The sequence below is a fragment of the Eumetopias jubatus genome, unplaced genomic scaffold, assembly GCF_037043125.1.
Source record: "Eumetopias jubatus isolate StellerSeaLion01/CBP00866 unplaced genomic scaffold, mEumJub1_p1.0 scaffold_8, whole genome shotgun sequence".
NCBI lineage: Eukaryota > Metazoa > Chordata > Mammalia > Carnivora > Otariidae > Eumetopias > Eumetopias jubatus.
In genome coordinates this window covers 16,977,307-16,996,987 of record NW_028274814.1, presented here as the reverse complement: position 1 = coordinate 16,996,987, position 19,681 = coordinate 16,977,307, and the positions used below count along the sequence as shown (strand labels likewise).

The window sequence follows — 19,681 nt, the reverse complement described above, 5'->3', positions numbered from 1 at the left end:
TTATGATGGTAGTTTTCACAGATGACTAAGTAGTAGACTTTCAGCTATTAATAACTTAACTTTTAATGAGTTATCAATCAGCACTTAGAACTTTTTTTCAGTATTTAGTGACTAGCTCTGAAATGTTGTATGCGGTTGGTTAGTATGGTATGCTGAGAAGGTTTGTGTCCTCTACTGTTTACTACTTCTCCAAAGGCACCTTTTTTTTTTAGTTAATGACTTTGCCCTTCTAATGGTCTATGCTGTCCAAACACCAGCATGAACACAGGGACTGAATTAAACTAACAGACAACTGAAGCTGTTGATTTATTTGATCTGACTTATCTGTATTATCATAATATTATGTTAATTGCTCATGTGTAGATGCAGTTTTATCTATCATCTATAATATTATTAACCAATCCATACAACTTCCTCATGGATAAATGACAATATTCATGTGCTGCCTCTAGATTTTCTGATAAAAAAAAAAGCTACAGTGTACAATTGAAATTACCAATGGATGCAAATGTCCTGGTTCTTTAAATTTATTAATAAGTAATTAAAATAGGCAGGCACTAATTCTGAACAATCACAAATGTAGTATAATACCATCTTCATTTCCTTAGGCCATTATACAAGCACGGCAGGAAGTTGCAATTTTGAAACTTCAGGAAACTGGACCACAGCCTGCGGTCTTACTCAGGACTCTCAAGATGACTTGGACTGGGCCATTGGCACCAGAATTCCTGTCGAAACATCTAGTCCAGACATTGATCACACCCCAGGTAAGTCTAGCAGAGATTCCCAGGCTAAGTAATGCACCCCTGGCTTAACCATTTGAGTGAATATCAGAGAGCATTCCTTGTGTCTGTGTGTGGGTAGAGCTGAATAGACTTCATGAAAACAGAGTTAATCCTTCTTTGTAACCTCTGAATTATTGAATAGACCCAGAACTGACATTGCTACTACAGCAAGGAAATTCACGACTCCTGTTTTAAGAGACTCACAGATTTTATTTACTCAACAAGTAGGGGACATTCAGGTGAATGCATGCAGTAGGCAGAAGTTAGCAGTGATGAGTTCTCTTGCAGTCACAGTGTCCAGCAGCTGGCCACCAGTGTTGTTCCAGTCCCTCTGAAGTGTAGGGGCCGAAATGTAAAAGGTAAGTGGTGATGGAAGGAATGAACATCAACAAACTCTTGACAGGGTTTGCCTCCTTCCTTGTGATTTGAAATTAATGGAATCCTTAATGGTCTTACAGGTAATAAGGTCAGAGCAGAAGTAAGCTTGTATTCTTATTTACTTTTACCCTGAAGTCTTGCCAGTGAGGACTTCCCTCCCCCCCACCTTAGGAATCTAACTTTTGTTAGGGATAAAAAATCATTTTGGAGACAAATTTTCTCAGGGATAAAATCTAGCTTTTCTTAGGGATTAAAAAAAAAAAATAACCTGAGATATTTGTGATGGTTACTTTTACGTGTCAGTTTGGGGGTGTCTTTGGATGAGGTTAACATTTAAATCAGTGAACTTTGAGTAGATTACCCTCCATAATGTGGGGGTGGGGTGAGGGGGCTCATCCAATCAGTTGAAAGCCTAAATGGAACAAAAAAGACTGGCCTCCCTGAGCAAGAGGTAATTAATTCCCCCCGAGGATGCATTCGGACTTCATGTGCCTTGTTGGTTTTCCTCATCTCCAGCCCGCCAGCCCACACTGCAGATTAGGGGCTTACCAGCCTCTGCAATCACATGAGCCAACTCCGTATGTAAATGTCTTTCTAGATTCATACATATTTTATTGGTTCTACTTCTCTGGAGAACTCTAATACAATATCACTCAAAACAGTTGAAGCATAGGCATGATGAAAAAGAACAAGATTATAATGGAATTAATTAAAATGACTTTTCAAAGGAAAAGTATGCAAGATTGTCTCGGCCATTTTTATGACTCGCAAAAAGAGAAGAATACTTGTATTATTTATATATTCAGGCAGATTGAAAACATCATGACATTCAATTACAGCCTACGTGTTCAGTTTTGTTTGAAAGTTGGCCCCTAATGCATCTCCAGATTGAGTATTCTTACTCCTTTTGACCTGCCAAATTTTATTTCCTCTTCCTCACCAAGAGTGGTTTGGGTTTTTTTTGTTTTGTTTAAAGCATGAAGTTAGTATACACAAGATTAGAGGTTAATGGAACCGGATAGGGAATCAAGACACTGAGGTCAGTAATTAGGAGGATTTAATATATAACAGAGATCAATTCAAGGGGGAAAAAGATATAGTCTTTATTAGTATGGTGTTGGCATATCTGGTTATATAGCTGAAATGAAATGACATTAAGCCCCAGTTTTACTTTTGTGCATTTTATATACAGAAATATATTCGGATGGAGTAAAGACTTAAATGCAACAAGTAAAAACAATAAAATTCTTGCAAGAAAACAGAGGGTAAACTATGTGCAATGTAAAGACATGATCTCACTTCCAAAAGCTCAGAAGCTGCAAAAGAAAAGATGCACATATTTGATGGTGAAAATTCCATAAGCAAAATCAACAGGCAAACAGTAGGTTAGAAAAACATTTTTGTGTGTGTCAATTACAAGTAGGATACATATAGATAACTCTTAGAGACTAACTGGAGATGAAAATTTTAACAACCAGGAAAGATCTGTATAACTCATTCACAGATGATCAAATTCAAATAATCAACAAAATATTAAATGATGCGCAAGTCCACAAGTCATCAGAAAAATATAAATCAAAATAAAAAGATGGGGAAAGGTTTTCAAAAGCCACCAATAGATGGCTGAGAAATGGAGAGCAGGGAGCTAGAGAAGGATACTCATCCATGGTTATGGGAAATTTTCCATTTTGGAAAGCATTCTGACCATACAGAAATAAAAGGACCACCACATAAGCATGCACGTATAAAGATATTTGCCTCAGCATTGTTTGTAGTTGAAAATAATGGGAAATAAAATGAATGTCCCTCATGCATACAATCATTTATTTGTTCCCTTGTTCATTCATTCATTGGCTTGTTGAATGCTAGGCACTGTTCTAGGTGCTGGGGATACATTAGTGAGTAAAACACAATCGCCACAGTGGAGTTCATATTCTAGAAGGAGGGAAAAGCTAATTGAATCAACATGGTAAGTAAATAACGTATGTGGTCCATTAGAAGTTGAGTGGAAAAAGAAAGAGAGTAAGTAGGATTGAGAAGGCGTATGGATGTAGGGAAGGATTCCAGTTTCTAGGCTGGTCAGTTAGGCTGTGGTGAGAAAATGCCATTCAAAGAAGACTTGAAGGAGGTGACTAGTGAGCCTTTTGGATTCCTAAGCAAGAGTATTGTGGTCAGAGGGAGCAGGCCAGTGCCAAATGCGCTGAGATCTGAGTATGCCCGATGGGTGTGCCCTAGGCCCTGAGTGATGTTTTAGGTGATCTAATGAATTACTGTGGTGCTGTCCTGTATGATGTTTGGCCATCTTCCTGGCCTCTAGCCACTAGATACCAATAGCGTTCATCTCCCTGCTATTGACAACTCAAAAGGTCTTTATTTTTTTTATTTTTTTTTAAAGATTGTATTTATTTATTCATGAGAGACAGAGGGAGAGAGAGAGAGAGAGAGAGAGAGAAGCAGAGGGAGAAGCACGCTCCCAAGGAGCAGGGACCCCGATGCGGGACTCGATCCCAGGACTCTGGGATCATGACCTGAGCCAAAGGCAGACGCTTAGCCATCTGAGCCACCCAGGCGCCCCTCAAAAGGTCTTTAAAAATTGCCAGCTATCCCCAGGGGACACCGTCGCCCCCGTTTGGGAACCTAGAGGAACAACCTGGAGGCAGTGTAACTTGTTAAGTCCACAGCATGTAATATCATGCAGCCACTAAAAAGAGAAAGTTTAGCGCTATACAGTTAATTTGTAGGCATTTCTAAAATATAATTGTTTAGGATTTTATTTATTTGAGAGAGAGAGAGAGAGAGAAAGCACAAGCTGCAGAGGGAGAGGGAGAAGCAGGCTCCCCGCTGAGCAAGGAGTCTGATGCGGGACTTGATCCCAGGACCCTGAGATCATGACCTGAGCCAAAGGCAGACGCTTAACCAACTGAGCCATCCAGCCACCCCCCCCAAAACATATTATTAAAGGCATAAAGCAATACACAAAATGATTCTATAGTATGGTCCATTTTTTTCCTAAAACAATGACTAATGCCCCCTTATTTGTGCACATGTCTAACTCTACATAAAAGTATCTCTATGAATAACTATGTGAGCATGGAGAGAAAGATAAAAAAAAGGATATATGGGTTTATTAGCCTGGATTACTTGGATGAGTGATAAGGTTGGAGTAGAGGAGAGGGAGAATAAATCTAAAAATAAAAAGAAAATAAGTAAAACAGGAATTGCACCTGAAAAGAAAACCTAACATACATGATGGTAGCACCTACATGTGTTTGTGGAAACTGTGGTGGGTATTTTTAAGTTTTACCATGGAAAAACCCTGAACAATGATCTTTTTGTTCTCTTAATATTGATTTTTTTCTTCAATATTTCTTTTCATCAATTTTACATCACTAAGTAATACATCTTTTCTTAAACATTTAAATGTATAAATAAGCAGAAAAAAGAAAAAAACTTCTCTAGTAATCTCAATAGAGTGATATAATCATCTGTAAGCTTTATATTTGTATATCTTGCCATTCTTTCTTAATGCACACATTTTCAAATAAAAATAGGTTTCCATTGGATTCAGTAATTTGATAAATATGCTATGACCAAGTTTATATGTTATGAAATATTTTTAACATGATATTCTACTTTTTGGATATAGCATAATTTATAAAAATTATCTAAGGGTAAACTCTTAAATTATTTCCTAACACTTTCACTGTAGTAAACATCAGAACAGTGAAAATACATTTAGATGAATTTTTTTTTTTACTTTTATGATAGTTCCTGAGGTTAAATACTTTTCTTTCTTGAGAATTTATGAGAAATAAACCAATTTTCATTTTTGCTGCTAAGATCTCAACGGTCACATTTAGATGTAATGTCTGTGAGGTCTCCTGATAACATCTGCAGCAATCTTTCCTTATCTTAAGACAGTATTTGGAAACTACAGAGCACGTCTGCCCGTATACTACTACTAATGGTACAAAAGTATAGTAGGCTCAGTTTAGGAAAAGATAAAAGTATATAATCATCGGATGTGGGAACTGTTCTGTGCATTGTTCAATGAGACAAACATGAGTGCTCAATTGATACCTTTTAATGGAACAGCTAAAGACTATTAATGGCTGCATAATCTTTTTTGAACTTTTATAGCTTGTGTGAGTTCATGAAAGTCCACATGAAAAGTTTCGAATCTGGTCATTATGCAATATTGTATACAAGTAATGTTGTCCACAGATAAAGAAAAGTAATCATTCTGACAGAATACTTTATTATCCTCCCTGTTAATTAATCACTACTTGAGACAGTATATTTTTACAGAGTACTCTCTTCAAAGCAGTCCGATTATATCATCCTTGCTACACTAATACGGCTCCCTGAACTTGTGTAGGTATCTCTGAAAAAAATGGGCCGCTAAATAAATTGTAAGGACATTAATTAATTTTGACCCTCTGGGAAAAACAAAATTCTTTATGAGAAGGCCAACAGATTCAAAGAACCTACAGTCTATTTCTAAACATCTCAACGTTGCTGTTAATTAAAACTGTATTTATGGATCTTTTCACTTATTGTTACCAAGATGAGGAATTCGATCCATAAGGAGGACATTTTCAATGCCCATCACAGGCCTATTTCTGAGCCTTTTTGGAGTCATTGCGGAAGCTGTGGAGGGAAACTTGCAGACATTAATCCACTCTCATGTGCACATGAATAGTGTTTAGGCTTAGTATATACAGGCTTTAATGGCAAGAGTGACATTTGGGTGACATGAACTAACGAAGGTATAAAACAAAAGCTGCTGTCTTTTTTTTTTTTTCCTTTCTTCACAACTTTATTTTCCTTTTCGTGGTATAATTGACCATATCCACAATTAAATTCTAAAATCTGGAAGGATAGGAGTCATATTTTTTGCTATTTTTATATTCCCTTCAGCACTGAAGATGGAAAAGTGCTTGATAATATTTGTGTAGGTCTCATGTTACCTGTCTGTGTCCTTCTGTGTTTATTTACCGCAAAGTATTTTGAATTAATTAATGCAACAAGCATTTCCTGAGTGCCTATTACATACACAATGTGTTGGTAACTAAGGGTATGAGGTAAGGAGATGTTTGTAAAATAACTGGGATGAAATATTCTGCCCGATATAACCCACAGGAAGTTACTGTTGTACAATTGTATATTCACAGCATAAGGTCAAAAAATATTCCAAACTATCTTAGTGATACTAATGCTCTAATGTATATAATGAAGGTTTAAAGTACTAAGTGTTCAACAAAGATAACTTACTTGATACTTGAGTTGACAGAGCCCTGGAGGCTAGGCCGATGATAATTGTACTTCCTTTTGAGTAGATGGTGCAGGTACTATTATTATTATTCCTACAGTTCAGGAACCAAAAAAGCTAAATGACTTGTCTTAGCCTGTATAATGAGTAACAAAGCCAGAACTGAAGCCCTGGTGTATGGAGCCTAATCCAAGCCCGCTCCAGGACCTCCCGGTAGCAGGCTTTGTCCTTAATGTATATTCACTATTGTGTTGTATCCTATAGAGAAAGTGTGAGGAAATAATTTAGGAGTTTACCATTAGACACTTTCATAAATCATGAATCTCCTTCCTCTATATTTGGGGCCACTTAACTTCTCTTTCAGTCTAGGTGATATTACCATCTCATTCTGGTCTCAGAGTGGAGGGAAACCCTCATATTCATTTGCTTGGGAGGGTTGGGGCTTGACCAAAGATATGGAGTTAGAGATATAAAAGTGAGCCTTCGCTCACAATTTACCAGACTGCTCACTTTGATCTTACTCCTATACACTCATACACATGAGAGAGCTAATAATGGTACTGTAACACATTTTTTAAATCATCACATTTAAAATCCAATCATTGGACCAGCAATTTTTGAGATATTCCAGGAAGTGGGGAAGGAGGCCGTTGGGATCAGAATGGGTGGATAAAAACGGCAGAAATTCCAGCCCAGGGAAATAGGGTTTGTTCTAGGTCTTCCCAAAGAAGCTACATAGATATTCTAAGATCAAAATAAAAAATACTCTTCTGGACAGCATTGTGTCTCCCTAAAATTCATACGTTGAAGCCCTAACCCCCAATGTGACAACATTCCAAGACAGGGCAGAAAGGTAAATAATGAGGTTTTAAGTGTGGGTCCCGAATCCAGTAGGACTAGAGTCCTTATAAAAAGAGGAAGGGGCACCAGGGATGTACATACACGGAGGAAAGACCCCGTGAGGCGACAAGGAGAAGCCTCTAAGCCAAAGAGGGAAGCCTCAGGAACAGCCAACCCTGCCAACCCCTCCATCTTGGACTTTCAGCCTCCAGAACCATGAGAAAATCACTTCCTGTTGTTTAAGCCGCCCACTCTGTGGTATTTTGTTAGGGCAGGTTGAACCGACTTATACAAATACGAACAAAGGTTGTGAAGAATTCTTCAGAGTAACTCACTGGAAACCAGCGCTCAGATCACCTGGCAGAGTTGGAAATTTGGCCCTACTTCCTGCATTCCCTCCCCTGACCACAGAAGGGCTTTTTCTCACAAAGTATAATCAGAAAGCTGTCATGTTACTGAATTCCTGTCTGAGTTCTAGCAGTTTTGGGGTGGAGTCTTTTGCGTTTTCCACATAAAGTATCATATCATCTGCGAAGAGTGAGAGTTTGACTTCCTCTTTGCCGATTTGGATGCCTTTGATTTCTTTTTGTTGTCTGATTGCTGTGGCTAGGACTTCTAATACTGTGTTGAATAGCAGTGGTGATAGTGGACATCCCTACCGTGTTCCTGACCTTAGGGGGAGAGCTCTCAGCTTTTCCCCATTGAGAATGATATTCACTGTAGGTTTTTTCATAGATGGCTTTTATGATATTGAGGTATGTACCCTCTATCCCTATACTCTGAAGAGTTTTGATCAAGAAAGGATGCTGTACTTTCTCAAATGCTTTTTCTGCATCTATTGAGAGGATCCTATGATTCTTGTTCTTTCTTTTGTTAATGTATTGTATCACGTTGATTGATTTGCGGATGTTGAACCAACCTTGCAGCCCGGGGATAAATCCCACGTGGTCGTGGTGAATAATCCTTTTAATGTACTGTTGTGTCCTATTGGCTAGTATTTTGGTGAGAATTTTTGCATCCATGTTCATCAAGGATATTGGTCTGTAATTCTCCTTTTTGATGGGGTCTTTGTCTGGTTTTGGGATCAAGGTAATGGTGGCCTCATAAAATGCGTTTGGAAGTTTTCCTTCCATTTCTATTTTCTGGAACAGTTTCAGGAGAATAGGTATTAATTCTTCTTTAAATGTTTGGTAGAATTCCCCTGGGAAGCCATCTGGCCCTAGGCTTTTGTTTGTTGGGAGATTTTTGATGACTGTGTTAAGAAAAAAAAAAAAAAAAGAAGATAGCAGGAGGGGAAGATTGAAGGGGAGTAAATCAGAGGGGGAGATGAACCATGAGAGACGATGGACTCTGAAAAACAAACTGAGGGTTCTAGAGGGCAGGGTGGTGGGGTGATGGGTTAGCCTGGTGATGGGTATTAAAGAGGGCACGTTCTGCATGGAGCACTGGGTGTTATGCACAAACAATGAATCATGGAACACTACATCAAAAACTAATGATGTAATGTATGGTGATTAACATAACAATAAAAATAATAATAATTAAAAAAAGAAAGCTGTCATGTAAAGACAAGCAGACCGCTGCCTGGGAAGAGATGATCATGAGATAATTATAGCCTAAAAAAAGAGACATAGTCATGTGTGGAGTTACACAGGATCAACATTATAAATTTGCAGGGAAATAAAGATAACTCCATCCAAGAATTTAAAAAAAAAAAATGGAGCATAAAGGGGAGTTTGGGTGGCTCATTTGGTTGAGCCTTCCACTCTTGATTTTGGCTCAGTTCATGATCTCAGGCTCAGCATGGAGTCTGCTTGAGATTCTCTTTCTCCTCTCCCTCTGCCCCTCCCTTGCTCCCACTCACATCTCTCTCTCTTTCTCTAGAATAAATAAATAAAATCTTAAAAAAAAATGGAGCACTGCAGTTTGCCCGCCTGCTTACTTATTTATCCCTTGGCCCCACCATCGAAGAAAGTGGTTCTCAGACTTTGCTGCATATCAGAATCATCTGAAGAGTTAAAAAAAAAAAAGGCTAATTATCTGCATCCACCCACTAAGAGCCTGATTTAACTGGTTAATATTGTGGCCTGGGCATCAAGATTTTTAAGAATTCCTCATAAGATTTTAGCACGTAGCTGAAGTTGGGAATTACTTCCCCATAGGGAAGGCTCACCCTCAGTCCATCCATATAGCACCTGCTTTTCATTCTCCCATGGAAGAAGCCTTTCAGGAAAACGGTCCTGTATAACAGCAGTGGGAATTCTTTCAAGTTGCCTACACTAAGCAACAAAAGCCTTCATTCAGAAGTTTCAGTGAATAACCAAGAATCAGCAGGCAATTAAAGACAACCATATCATGAAAGAGAGATGAGGATGTGAAAAGAGAACAATTATCCCTGGAGGAAATGGGTAACTCCGCGTAGTGGACGTTTGTTATATTTTCTCCGTGCTCTCTGAAAAACTGTTGCTGTGTTTATTTCATATTGATTGTAGAAACCCCATCTGGGGGCACCTGGGTGTCTCAGTCGTTAAGCGGCTGCCTTCGGCTCAGCTCATGATCCTGGGGTCCTGGGATCGAGCCCCGCATCGGGCTCCCTGCTCGGCAGAATGCCTGCTTCTCCCTCTCCCACTCCCCCTGCTTGTGTTCCCTCTCTCAGTGTGTCTTTCTGTCAAATAAATAAATAAAATCTTAAAAAAAAAAAAAACCCATCTGGGTAAGCTCACCCAGCTTCTCATAGATTTAGGATGAAAGCTGCCAGTCAGTTGTATGCCTACAAGACTCATTATTCACCTCTGTTTACCCCAGCATGCTCTATAGGACTGTAACCATTTTTACGTGCAAAATGATATAAAAATATAGGAACATATATATAATATCTATATAATATTCCAACAATTATATCTATACCTGTATTAATATATCTTAATATAAACTGTGTCCTATTGACCAAAATTTTAATTACAATAAGGAAATAAAATTATTTTTCAGTATAAAATGCTAGTTATGAAAAAATTAATCCTAATCTTGTAGAAGTATATACTCGTGTGGTTAAAGGAGATGTAATTTGATATCCAGGATTACTTTCAAATTAGTGGTGTTAAGAATGTAGGTGTTAATACAAAGGAAACAAAACTGACCATGGGTTGAAATTGTTGAAGCTGGGTCTTGGGTAGGTAGAAGTTCATTATGCTATTCTTTCTACTTTGGTAGAAATGTGAAATTTTCCAAAATAAAGATGTTTTTAAAAATTGTTCCCTCAAAAGATGAGTGTGACTTACCCAAAGTGAAAAACACTGACAATATGACGTGTAGCGCAAAATAAGAACTGGGTAGTCTGAAAACACCAAGAGAATTGTCAACAGGTGGAAGTGAAGACACAAAAACGATAATAATAAAAATAATATCTTCCCTGGATCCTCAAATGACACTGAGATATATCAAAGGATTTTTATTTTATTTTATTTTTTTAAAGAATTATTTATTTATTTATTTGAGAGAGAGAGAGAGAGAGAGAGAGAGAGAGAGAGAGAAACAGCGTGAGAGGGGAGAGGGCCAGAGGGAGAAGCAGGCCCCCCACTGAGCTGGGAGCCCGATGCGGGACTCGATCCCAGGACTCCAGGACCATGACCTGAGCTGAAGGCAGTCGCTTAACCAACTGAGCCACCCAGGCGCCCTGTATCAAAGGATTTACTTTGTGAATCCACCTTTTATCTAATCATTTAATAATACACTGGAATTTATTATGATACCAGTTCAGAACAGATTTCTGTTTAAAATTGGACACTTTTCAGATACACTAAGAGGAGTTAATTCTTCATATACCATAATAATAATAATTACATTAAAGTCTGAGAAGAGTGTTAAAAAGAAATGTGATTTGTGTGATGCTTCAGCCACCTCTTTAAAGATATATGTGCGAAATGGAATATAAAATTATATGCATTGGCATGGTGAAAAAATGTGGTTTTTTTCCCATTCATTTCAAAGGGTTGAGTTCATTTTTTGCCAGCCACTGTTTTAGGTACTTAGAATACATGTAGGTCAAATCAGAGAAGGATCTCTGCCATCTCGTGGCTAACATTATAGCAGAGAGGAATACAAAATCAGTATCAAGCGTTATAAATTAAAACAAAAAAATGTATAGTTGGTTGGAAGTTGTTAAGTGTCATGGGGGAAAAAGGAAAAAGAGTGATAAAAGAAGGATCAATCAGGAGAGGACCAGTGGGGGGTGGCTTAGGAGTTATGGGGGTACAGGGAGGAGGTAAGTTAAGGAAATTTGCATGTGTAGCCACTAGAAGGAAGGGGACTGTGTTCCTGTTTTCAGCTTTATAAAGGGTTGAATGGATGTTGAACAGTTGCTCTTATCCACTCACTCAAATCCAAACAAATTTTTTTTTCAGACAAAAGGAGAAATTCCAGAGGGATCTAGAGAAAGGGAATTAATATCAGTTAAATGTTTCCAAAGTGTCAGGCAGTGTAAAAGATGATATGCATGTTATCTCATTTAACCTTTTTAAAACTTTGTGACATGGAAGATACTAAAGTCTTAGAAAGGTTAAAAAATTCAATCAAGTCACGGGCGTGACTGAGGAGGAGGATTTGAATATCAGAGTCTCTGACTCAAAAGACTTTGTTCTGTAGCCTGTCCAATATCCGGTCCAATATAATAGCCGCTAGCCCCACAAGCTACTGAGCCCTTGAACTGTGGCTGGTTCAAATTGAGATGTGCTGTAAGAATAAAACACACATTGGACTTCAAAGATGTAGTACAAAAACACAATATAAAAATATATCAACAATTATTTATATATTGTATATATATATATACACTTTGGATATACTGGGTTAAATAAAATATATTACCAAAAATTCACCTATTTCTTTTTACTCTTTTAAATGTGACTACTAAAAAATTCTAAGACTACGTATATGGCTCACAGTATGTTTCTTTTGGACAGCCCTGTTCTGTATTACACTGCACACATCATAAGGAAGGCTTTCCTGTCTACAAAGTGAATAAGACACTAGAATCAACTACAGAAATACTGGAAAGTGCCCATCTCTGGATCTCATTAAAGATGGGCAGTCTCTTGGTTATGAATTCACACACTTCCAGCTAGGACCTCCAAAAACAATCTATTCAGCTTCCAATCTATTTTAAGTGGAAGTTACTTACAAAGCAAAGTGGTGCAATTATAGTAATTTAATCCAAGATATTATCTTCAGAATATTTCATTATGTATATTAACAAAGTACATCCATTAAACAGTAACACACAGTCTTCTTATGATATCAGCAATTTTCATGTCCCAAAATAATGCTTTTGGCATTATTGCTCAAATATGATAATACCTTGTTCCATAATTTTCAGGTTAATTATTTCATCATTTTACAAGTATCCAGGCATTATAGTTTCTCTAAAAGGAATTTACCCAACTCATATTTATTTATAGACTTTATTTCTCAGTAAAAGAACCATTAAACTTAATCCTTTCTATCTTCTCAAGTTTCTGTATTTACTCCTTTTTTCTAAGTGTCCTTAAACTGCCTATTACTGTATCATACTTTTTGCCTTTAAGCATCACAGTTTTCTTATCTTGAAAAAAAAAATCTAACCTCAACTTCACTTCTAAATACTATTGTTTTTTCTTATATCTCAAAAATAGAGACAATACAAAAAAGTATGTATACTTTCTACCAAACTATACATACTTTCTTTGGTTCCCTACAGTTTGTCTTCTGCAAAAATATTATTTCATCAGCAAATAATTTTTGGCCACCCACTCTGGGTCACTGATCTAAATGCTATAGTGATGCACATTTACCAAACATAGTACCAGCTCTCATGGAGCTTAGGTACTAGCTCCTTTGAGAACTTTATGATTTCATAATTCTTCTTGCATTATTCTGATTCTTCTTATGTTGCACTTGACACTACTGTTCAATGCACACCTTCTTGGAGGTTTTCACCTGCAGTGGATTGTGATACGTATTTCCTAATGTTATTTGTCTTTGATGCTTTTTATTTTTCCTTCTAAAACCTAAAATGTGAGTCTTACTCAGCATTCTGACTTTTACTTTTTTAAATCTCTACCTACACTTTTTGCTTGCTCAGAGTTTTCATTCTCTTAATGTTCAAAATTTGCTAATTTCTCCCTGCCTCTAGTCTTCATTTCCATGTTCTAATCTCACACTGTCAGTATTCAGCTGGATAATTTCCAATGTCTGCAAGTCACATATCCGAACTCAAGCTTACCTTCCTTTCAGAAAGGATCTCCTCCTGCCGCTCCTAATATTTCTGTTATTGACATTGTTTAACACAATTTTTTTCTCAATTTCCAATTCATTCTTAAGCTCTTCATTCTCAACTTATGTATTTTACTTTGCATTTTCACTTCTGTCATCCTTAAGTCACTCTTGGGCTCTTGCCAGCATCAAGGAAACTCATCTCCAATGAAAATATTCTCCTAAACCAGGCCACTCTTTTTGCTGATGCAGGATTAATATTCCTAAATGGTGACTGCTAATCCTGCAAATCATCAGAAGCTCTCCATTGACTTTTAGGGCAACATTAAGGGATTTCTATGTTCTTCCCCAAATTGCATTTCTGACTTTAATTCTCCTACAAACTCTGTGTTCTTGTTCCTCAAATATGCTCTGGGTGTTATAAATGTCATCTTTTGGTCATACCATTGTTTTCATATGACTTGTAATTTTTTGTTGATAGTGAATACAGTGTGTCAGGTAAAAGGAACCAAGGTAAACAGGCCTTCTTTGTGAACTTTTCTGTCTATCTGGCAGGAAGTTAGGTCATGTTTACTATTTACTGTTGGCTGGAGCTATAGGAGTCAGAAGGTGTAACTTCTACTGGCATCCTGGTTCCTCCTGCTTCTCTCTTGTCTTTTGGTTTCCCTAGTGACTTTTTTTTTTTTTTTTTAAGATTTTACTTATTTGACAGAGAGAATGAGAGAGTGTGCACCAGCAGGGGGAGGGGCAGAGGGAGAGGGAGAAGCAGACTCCCTGGGGAGCAGGGAGCCCAGCACGACTGGGGCTCGATCCCAGGACTCCGGGATCATGCCCTGAACGAAGGCAGACACTTAATTGACTGAGCCACCCAGGCACCCCTCCCTAGTGACTGGGTGGAGGCCTTTCAGTTGCAGCCCCCTCCTAGTGTATAGGAGCCTATTGATGGGGTGGTAAGGTGGAAAGGTGTTGAGTGGTAAAGTCACGGGGATAGGAGCCTTCCACAATTCTGTGATCTATCACAGTCCTTCAGTAAGCTTGTGCTCTTTTACTGTGACCTTGACAAATGCTGCTCACTTCTCTCTCTCCCTTAGGTAAAATTGGAAGTCTAGACCTTTTTAAGAAAAAATAGACATACTTCAGAATGGCTGCTTTTCCTCTCTCCTGGGAAGAAACAGAAGGGATTTTTCTCCGTTCTTCACTGTGGGAACTTGGTAGGGTTTCTGGAGATAAGACTTTGAGGATGCCCTTAAGACTTGTCCCCCTGGAGTTTATATCTCTTAAGCTTTTCCACGCTAAGCCTCCAGCAATCTGTTAATTACAGTTTACGTTTTCCTCACCCTGAGCCGGCTCTATCAGTGGTTCCTGCTTCCACGGTTTTGCTCCAGTAAAATGTGATTCTCAGTATCTGCCTTCCTGTCTCCAGTGGTTTTCCTTGTGATGTCTCCTCTAATTCTCTGATAGATATAAGAAGAGTTTTTGATTTTTAGTTTGTCTGGCTTTTTTGTTGTAAAGATGAGACTGTGCCTCTAAGCTTCTTACATGCTAGACTAGAAACCAGGAGGATCCTCTTAGTGATTTTTTAAGAATGAACTTTTGCCACTCTAACCTACTTTCTTTGCCTATTACCATCTCCATTATATTCTTTGATGTCTTAATATAATGATATGTCTTTTATAAAATCTCTTCTTAGTCATCCAATTTAAGCCATCTTTTATCAGATGAACTACATGGCATTTACAACCTACATCAATATTTGGTATTATAGGCTCGCAATAACCCCAGTGAGCCGTATATTATTATTATTATTATCCCCATCTGATATATGATGGATATGAGACACAGTGGGGATTCAGTGATTTTCCCAAAGTCACAAAGCTTTCAAGTACCAGAGTCCGGTTTGGAACCCAGGTCGTCTGACCCAGAATGTGTCTTCTAAGGGGTACATGCTGCTAGCTTTTATTGTCAGATTCTTTTGAGTATGTTTCATATTTTCTGAGCTATATCTTGTCTTTCTCCTTAACATCCAAATGCAAGACATGGCACCTTCTCTGTAGTAGTTATCCAATCAAAAACTTGTGATTGATTGTCTTTTTTCTACTACTAGAATCATCTTTTGATCTATTTTTTTAAATTTCCCAGGAGAGTAGCACTAATTTGCAACTTTGTTCTAAGCACTTCACAGGTAGTATATCCTTTAATCTTTACCACAACCCCATGAAGTAAAGTACTAACTATAATTATCTCTTCATGCTTCTGAGTCCTAGAGAATTTCCATAGGTTGCCCAAGGTCACATACCTAATAAGTGGTAAAGTCAGGATTTGAATGGAAGCCAATAGCTAAAGTACCTGCAGGCTTCAAACCATTGGGCCATCCTGCCCAAGGTTTCTGCTCATTAATTATTCATTGAAATAACCTCATGATACTGTTTTCTGTTTCAATGAGAATAAACATTCGTCTGTTCTTACTTGCTTTCCACACTCTTTCAGGTAAAACTGGTCTGAAATCTAAACAAAGTCAAAGTTCATGCCATTTATCACTTACCTAAAGGATTTATACTTTATTAGTTCTCCCTTCCTACATGAGTAGGAAACAAGTTGTCTTTTTAATCTCAATTTGCCAAATAAAATCAAGTTACACAAGTGCTATTAAGCAAATGCATGTTTCTCAAGGCATCTTGACAAGACAATAACACGTAAAGAGGTTCTTCAGGGTTCTTCCATTATGAAGATTAAGAGAGTCAGAATCCTTAGTCTCTAGCTACACTTATCGGAAGTGCCAACAATTCCATTCACATGGCACCGTCATGTGATTGAGGTATACTTACTACTGAGCAAATTAAAAGCTCACAATAAGATGAATATATACCTAGGATGAATAGATCCCATTTTGGCATGTCTCAACTATAAGCTCCATTTTTATATCAGATCAGTGATTATTGAGGGAAACAGTTTATAGCACCAAAATTTGGTAATAGTACATAGTGTTAAAATGAGACATCCTGTTGAGAAGTGTTTTTTTTTTAATAAGTAATAATTATTCTCAATGAAGAGTAATGCCTGAAGAATAAACTGTTGGAAAAGGTAGAAATAAAGAAATGCCAAATCAATTCATTGTACAGCCTTTTAGAAAGCAAATAGAAGTAATATAATGACAGACATTTTCATCAAATGCCATGAAAACATTTCATTTGACTTCAGAGACACTGTATCTGTGGTTGCCATTTTGACAACTTTAAGGAAAACTTTCGTTCTCTCTTTGAGCATGTTTACATTTCATGGCCTTTAAAACTTGCAGACAAAAAGATTGAGGGCATTTCAGCTGATAATCATTGTACCCCCCTTCTACTGTAGAGCGAGGAACAGGCAGAAATTACAGAGGATGTGGAACCAAGCTAACTAAGTCTAACTCTGAACAAGGGAGCATTTGCTATTTTGAAAGAAAGGTATACTGCATCACATTTTAAAAAACCATTAGGCAGCTTTATTTAGTGAGCAAGAAAAAAAAAAGACTAAAATTGCCTATAATTTAAAGCGGGAAGTGAATTCAGATCACTTGAAGTGGGAAATTGTCTTTTATGATTTGACCCTAGTACAAGCGAGTATGATTCTTCTGAGGGCACTGGAGCTGAAAAAATATAGCTTTCTTTTGGAAGTATTAACTGTCTTTTTATAAAAGAAATGTCAAATTTATTACCTTATGGCATAATGACTCAATGAAACATTTTTAAAAAACTCAAGATTGTAGCTAATCACATCTAAAAGACAAATTAGAGTCTACTGCATGCCAACACCAAAGTGAAAAAGAATGTCCGTGAAGCACACCGATGAATTCTGAATGTGGCTAATATATTTTGGCTCTCTCCTGTCAAATAACAATGGAGATCCGAACAAAGTGATGGTGAATTTACACTATTTGACACTAAGTGGCTCCAGTTTTTGAAAATGTATGTAATTCTTTAAAGAGTTTCTAAGATAAAAATTGAATATTGATGAGAAACTTCTATCCAGTGCCTGATTGTAGCTAATTAACATATGACACATAAAATCCGTACCCTAGGAATCTTAAGGACTTGTAATCCTAAAACCTGTACCAGCAAAATTTAAGTATTACACTGAAATGTACAAAAAATGTCAGGAGGCAGAGTGTAGGGAGAGGTAACATTCAGACATATGTAGTAAATGCCCACATTTCAGAGTACTGCTTCCAGCAGTATTACAGTTTTACAAACCTAATTGAAGGCATTCTGATATAATATATAAGAATTAATTAAAAATAGCCAACAGAAAGCCATAAAGCAGTCTAAAATCAAACCGACAATCAAAAAATTCTCCTTCTGTAAAAATCTGTCCCATGAATGTTGGGAAAAGTACGGATTGGGGAAAATAAATGTAGAATTGGAAATGAAGGTGGTTGATCATTCCACAGAGTCACATGTAAATAAAGTCAGCTGGTTCAATGAGTTACCATTAAATTCTAAATACGTTGTGGCAGTTGAGACTTTTAAGCTTTATTATCTGCTTTAACAAATTCTGAACTTTGTGTGGGAAGCTAGATTGACCTTCCCCAAGGATTTTGCTAGATATAAATAGGTAGTTCTCAATGAAGCAACTGAAAAGTTTATAAATGTTTGAAAGTAGGTCTAGTCTGAGCTTGCTAGATAAAAAATGAGTCTATTTCTGAAAATATAATTCAATGTATGGTTTTATAACTTTGTGGTACAGTACATAGTTCCTGGATAATTCATATATTTCTATTAATAATTTCAAAAGGCTAAGCAACTTTTCACCTTTGCGATACTCAGGAAAAAATATGGCATTGCAACAAGTCTATTCCCCTTGCAAAGTCAAGCTTGGATATACTAGAGTTCTAGAATTAAAAATCCCCCAAAACCAAATTTGCAATGGTTGCTTCTAAATTTCCAGGCATAGTTCTGTATTCTTAAATTTTAAAATGGATAAAAATTCACATTTGCATGCATTAATACATCAGCCAGGAATTGACTTTCTAACTTTTGTGTTCCACTGCAGGATGTCATAAGACCAAACTGAATATGCAAATTAGGAGAGGCTAGGTGGGGTACACTTTGAAAGCTCACCCAGAGTCCCCTAACTAATAATTGGAATTGCTACCTTTGATGTTGAGTCTTACATAACATTGTCTTATGCCGAAATAAATATGCTGCAGTGAAACATGCTGGATTATTATCATCCCCAGTGGATTACAGTTTTCTTTTTACATTAAGTTTCATAACATAGCCCTAAAATGCAAACATTATATTGTTCTACATTCCTTTCAATGATGTCATATCTTTGCTAAGTTGATTTATGGGAGTTGCTGTGATGAAAGTAAGTACTAGGGAAAATGAAAGTGGGATAGGTAATGAAGGTGGTGATGTTCAGTGTGATTTTAAGGTTTGAGACTTTGGGCAGTACCTAATGAATATACTCTCCAGTGGAAAATAATTGTGGTCATTTGAGAATAGTTGTTTTTTTTTTTTTCCAATTTTTGTGTATTTTTCAAATGCCTGTGATGTTGTTAGTATTTTAATAGGCATTAAGTTGTTTGGAATTAAGGACTTAATAAAAAAACCCAAAATATTGCTTCCAACCTGGGGTGCCATGAAGAAATTATTGAGACCCTGAGGATGCTGTGACCACAGTTCAACGAAGAGCCTATAGGCAATAACTAAGGATGGAGAATCCGGTTAGATTGCATTCAGGTTGCTGTGCAGACTTAAAACCTACCTTTGAAAAATAAATATTACATGATTAAAATTATTCAAAAGAAACATCTGAATTAATGAAGGGTTAGTGTATTTATATAGTTAGAGGAATATTTACCAAAATATAAGGTTTTAAACCAGAATTCCTAATTTCTAAAATGGATTAAATTTGTGCCAGTGGACAGGATTCCTTCTTTTCTCACTGCTCCAAATGTTTGACTTCCAACATCAGGTTAGCTGTAAAGCATGAATAGATGTATATTTAAAGTCTGGGTTGAACATGATTTGCTTTGGAGGTAGAGGTATATTAGTTCTCATTAAGTATGTCATACTATTTAAGAGCTGAGCTATGAAATATAGAGTAGCTTTATACAAACATACTTAACATTAATTTACCTTATTGGAACTAGGTCAAGGCTATTTCTTCACATTCAGTA

General features: G+C 37.1%; 1 protein-coding gene across 4 annotated transcripts in view; it reads left to right on the top strand.

The window, feature by feature from the left end:
• Positions 1-19,681, top strand: part of MALRD1 (MAM and LDL receptor class A domain containing 1) — an 835,513-nt gene that overhangs the window by 615,022 nt on the left and 200,810 nt on the right. For all 4 annotated transcript variants that reach the window (XM_088025530.1, XM_088025529.1, XM_028114131.2 and 1 more), the window contains one exon: positions 609-767. In XM_088025530.1, coding sequence (XP_087881656.1) covers positions 609-767 — 159 coding nt within the window. The remainder of the gene's footprint in view (positions 1-608; positions 768-19,681) is intronic.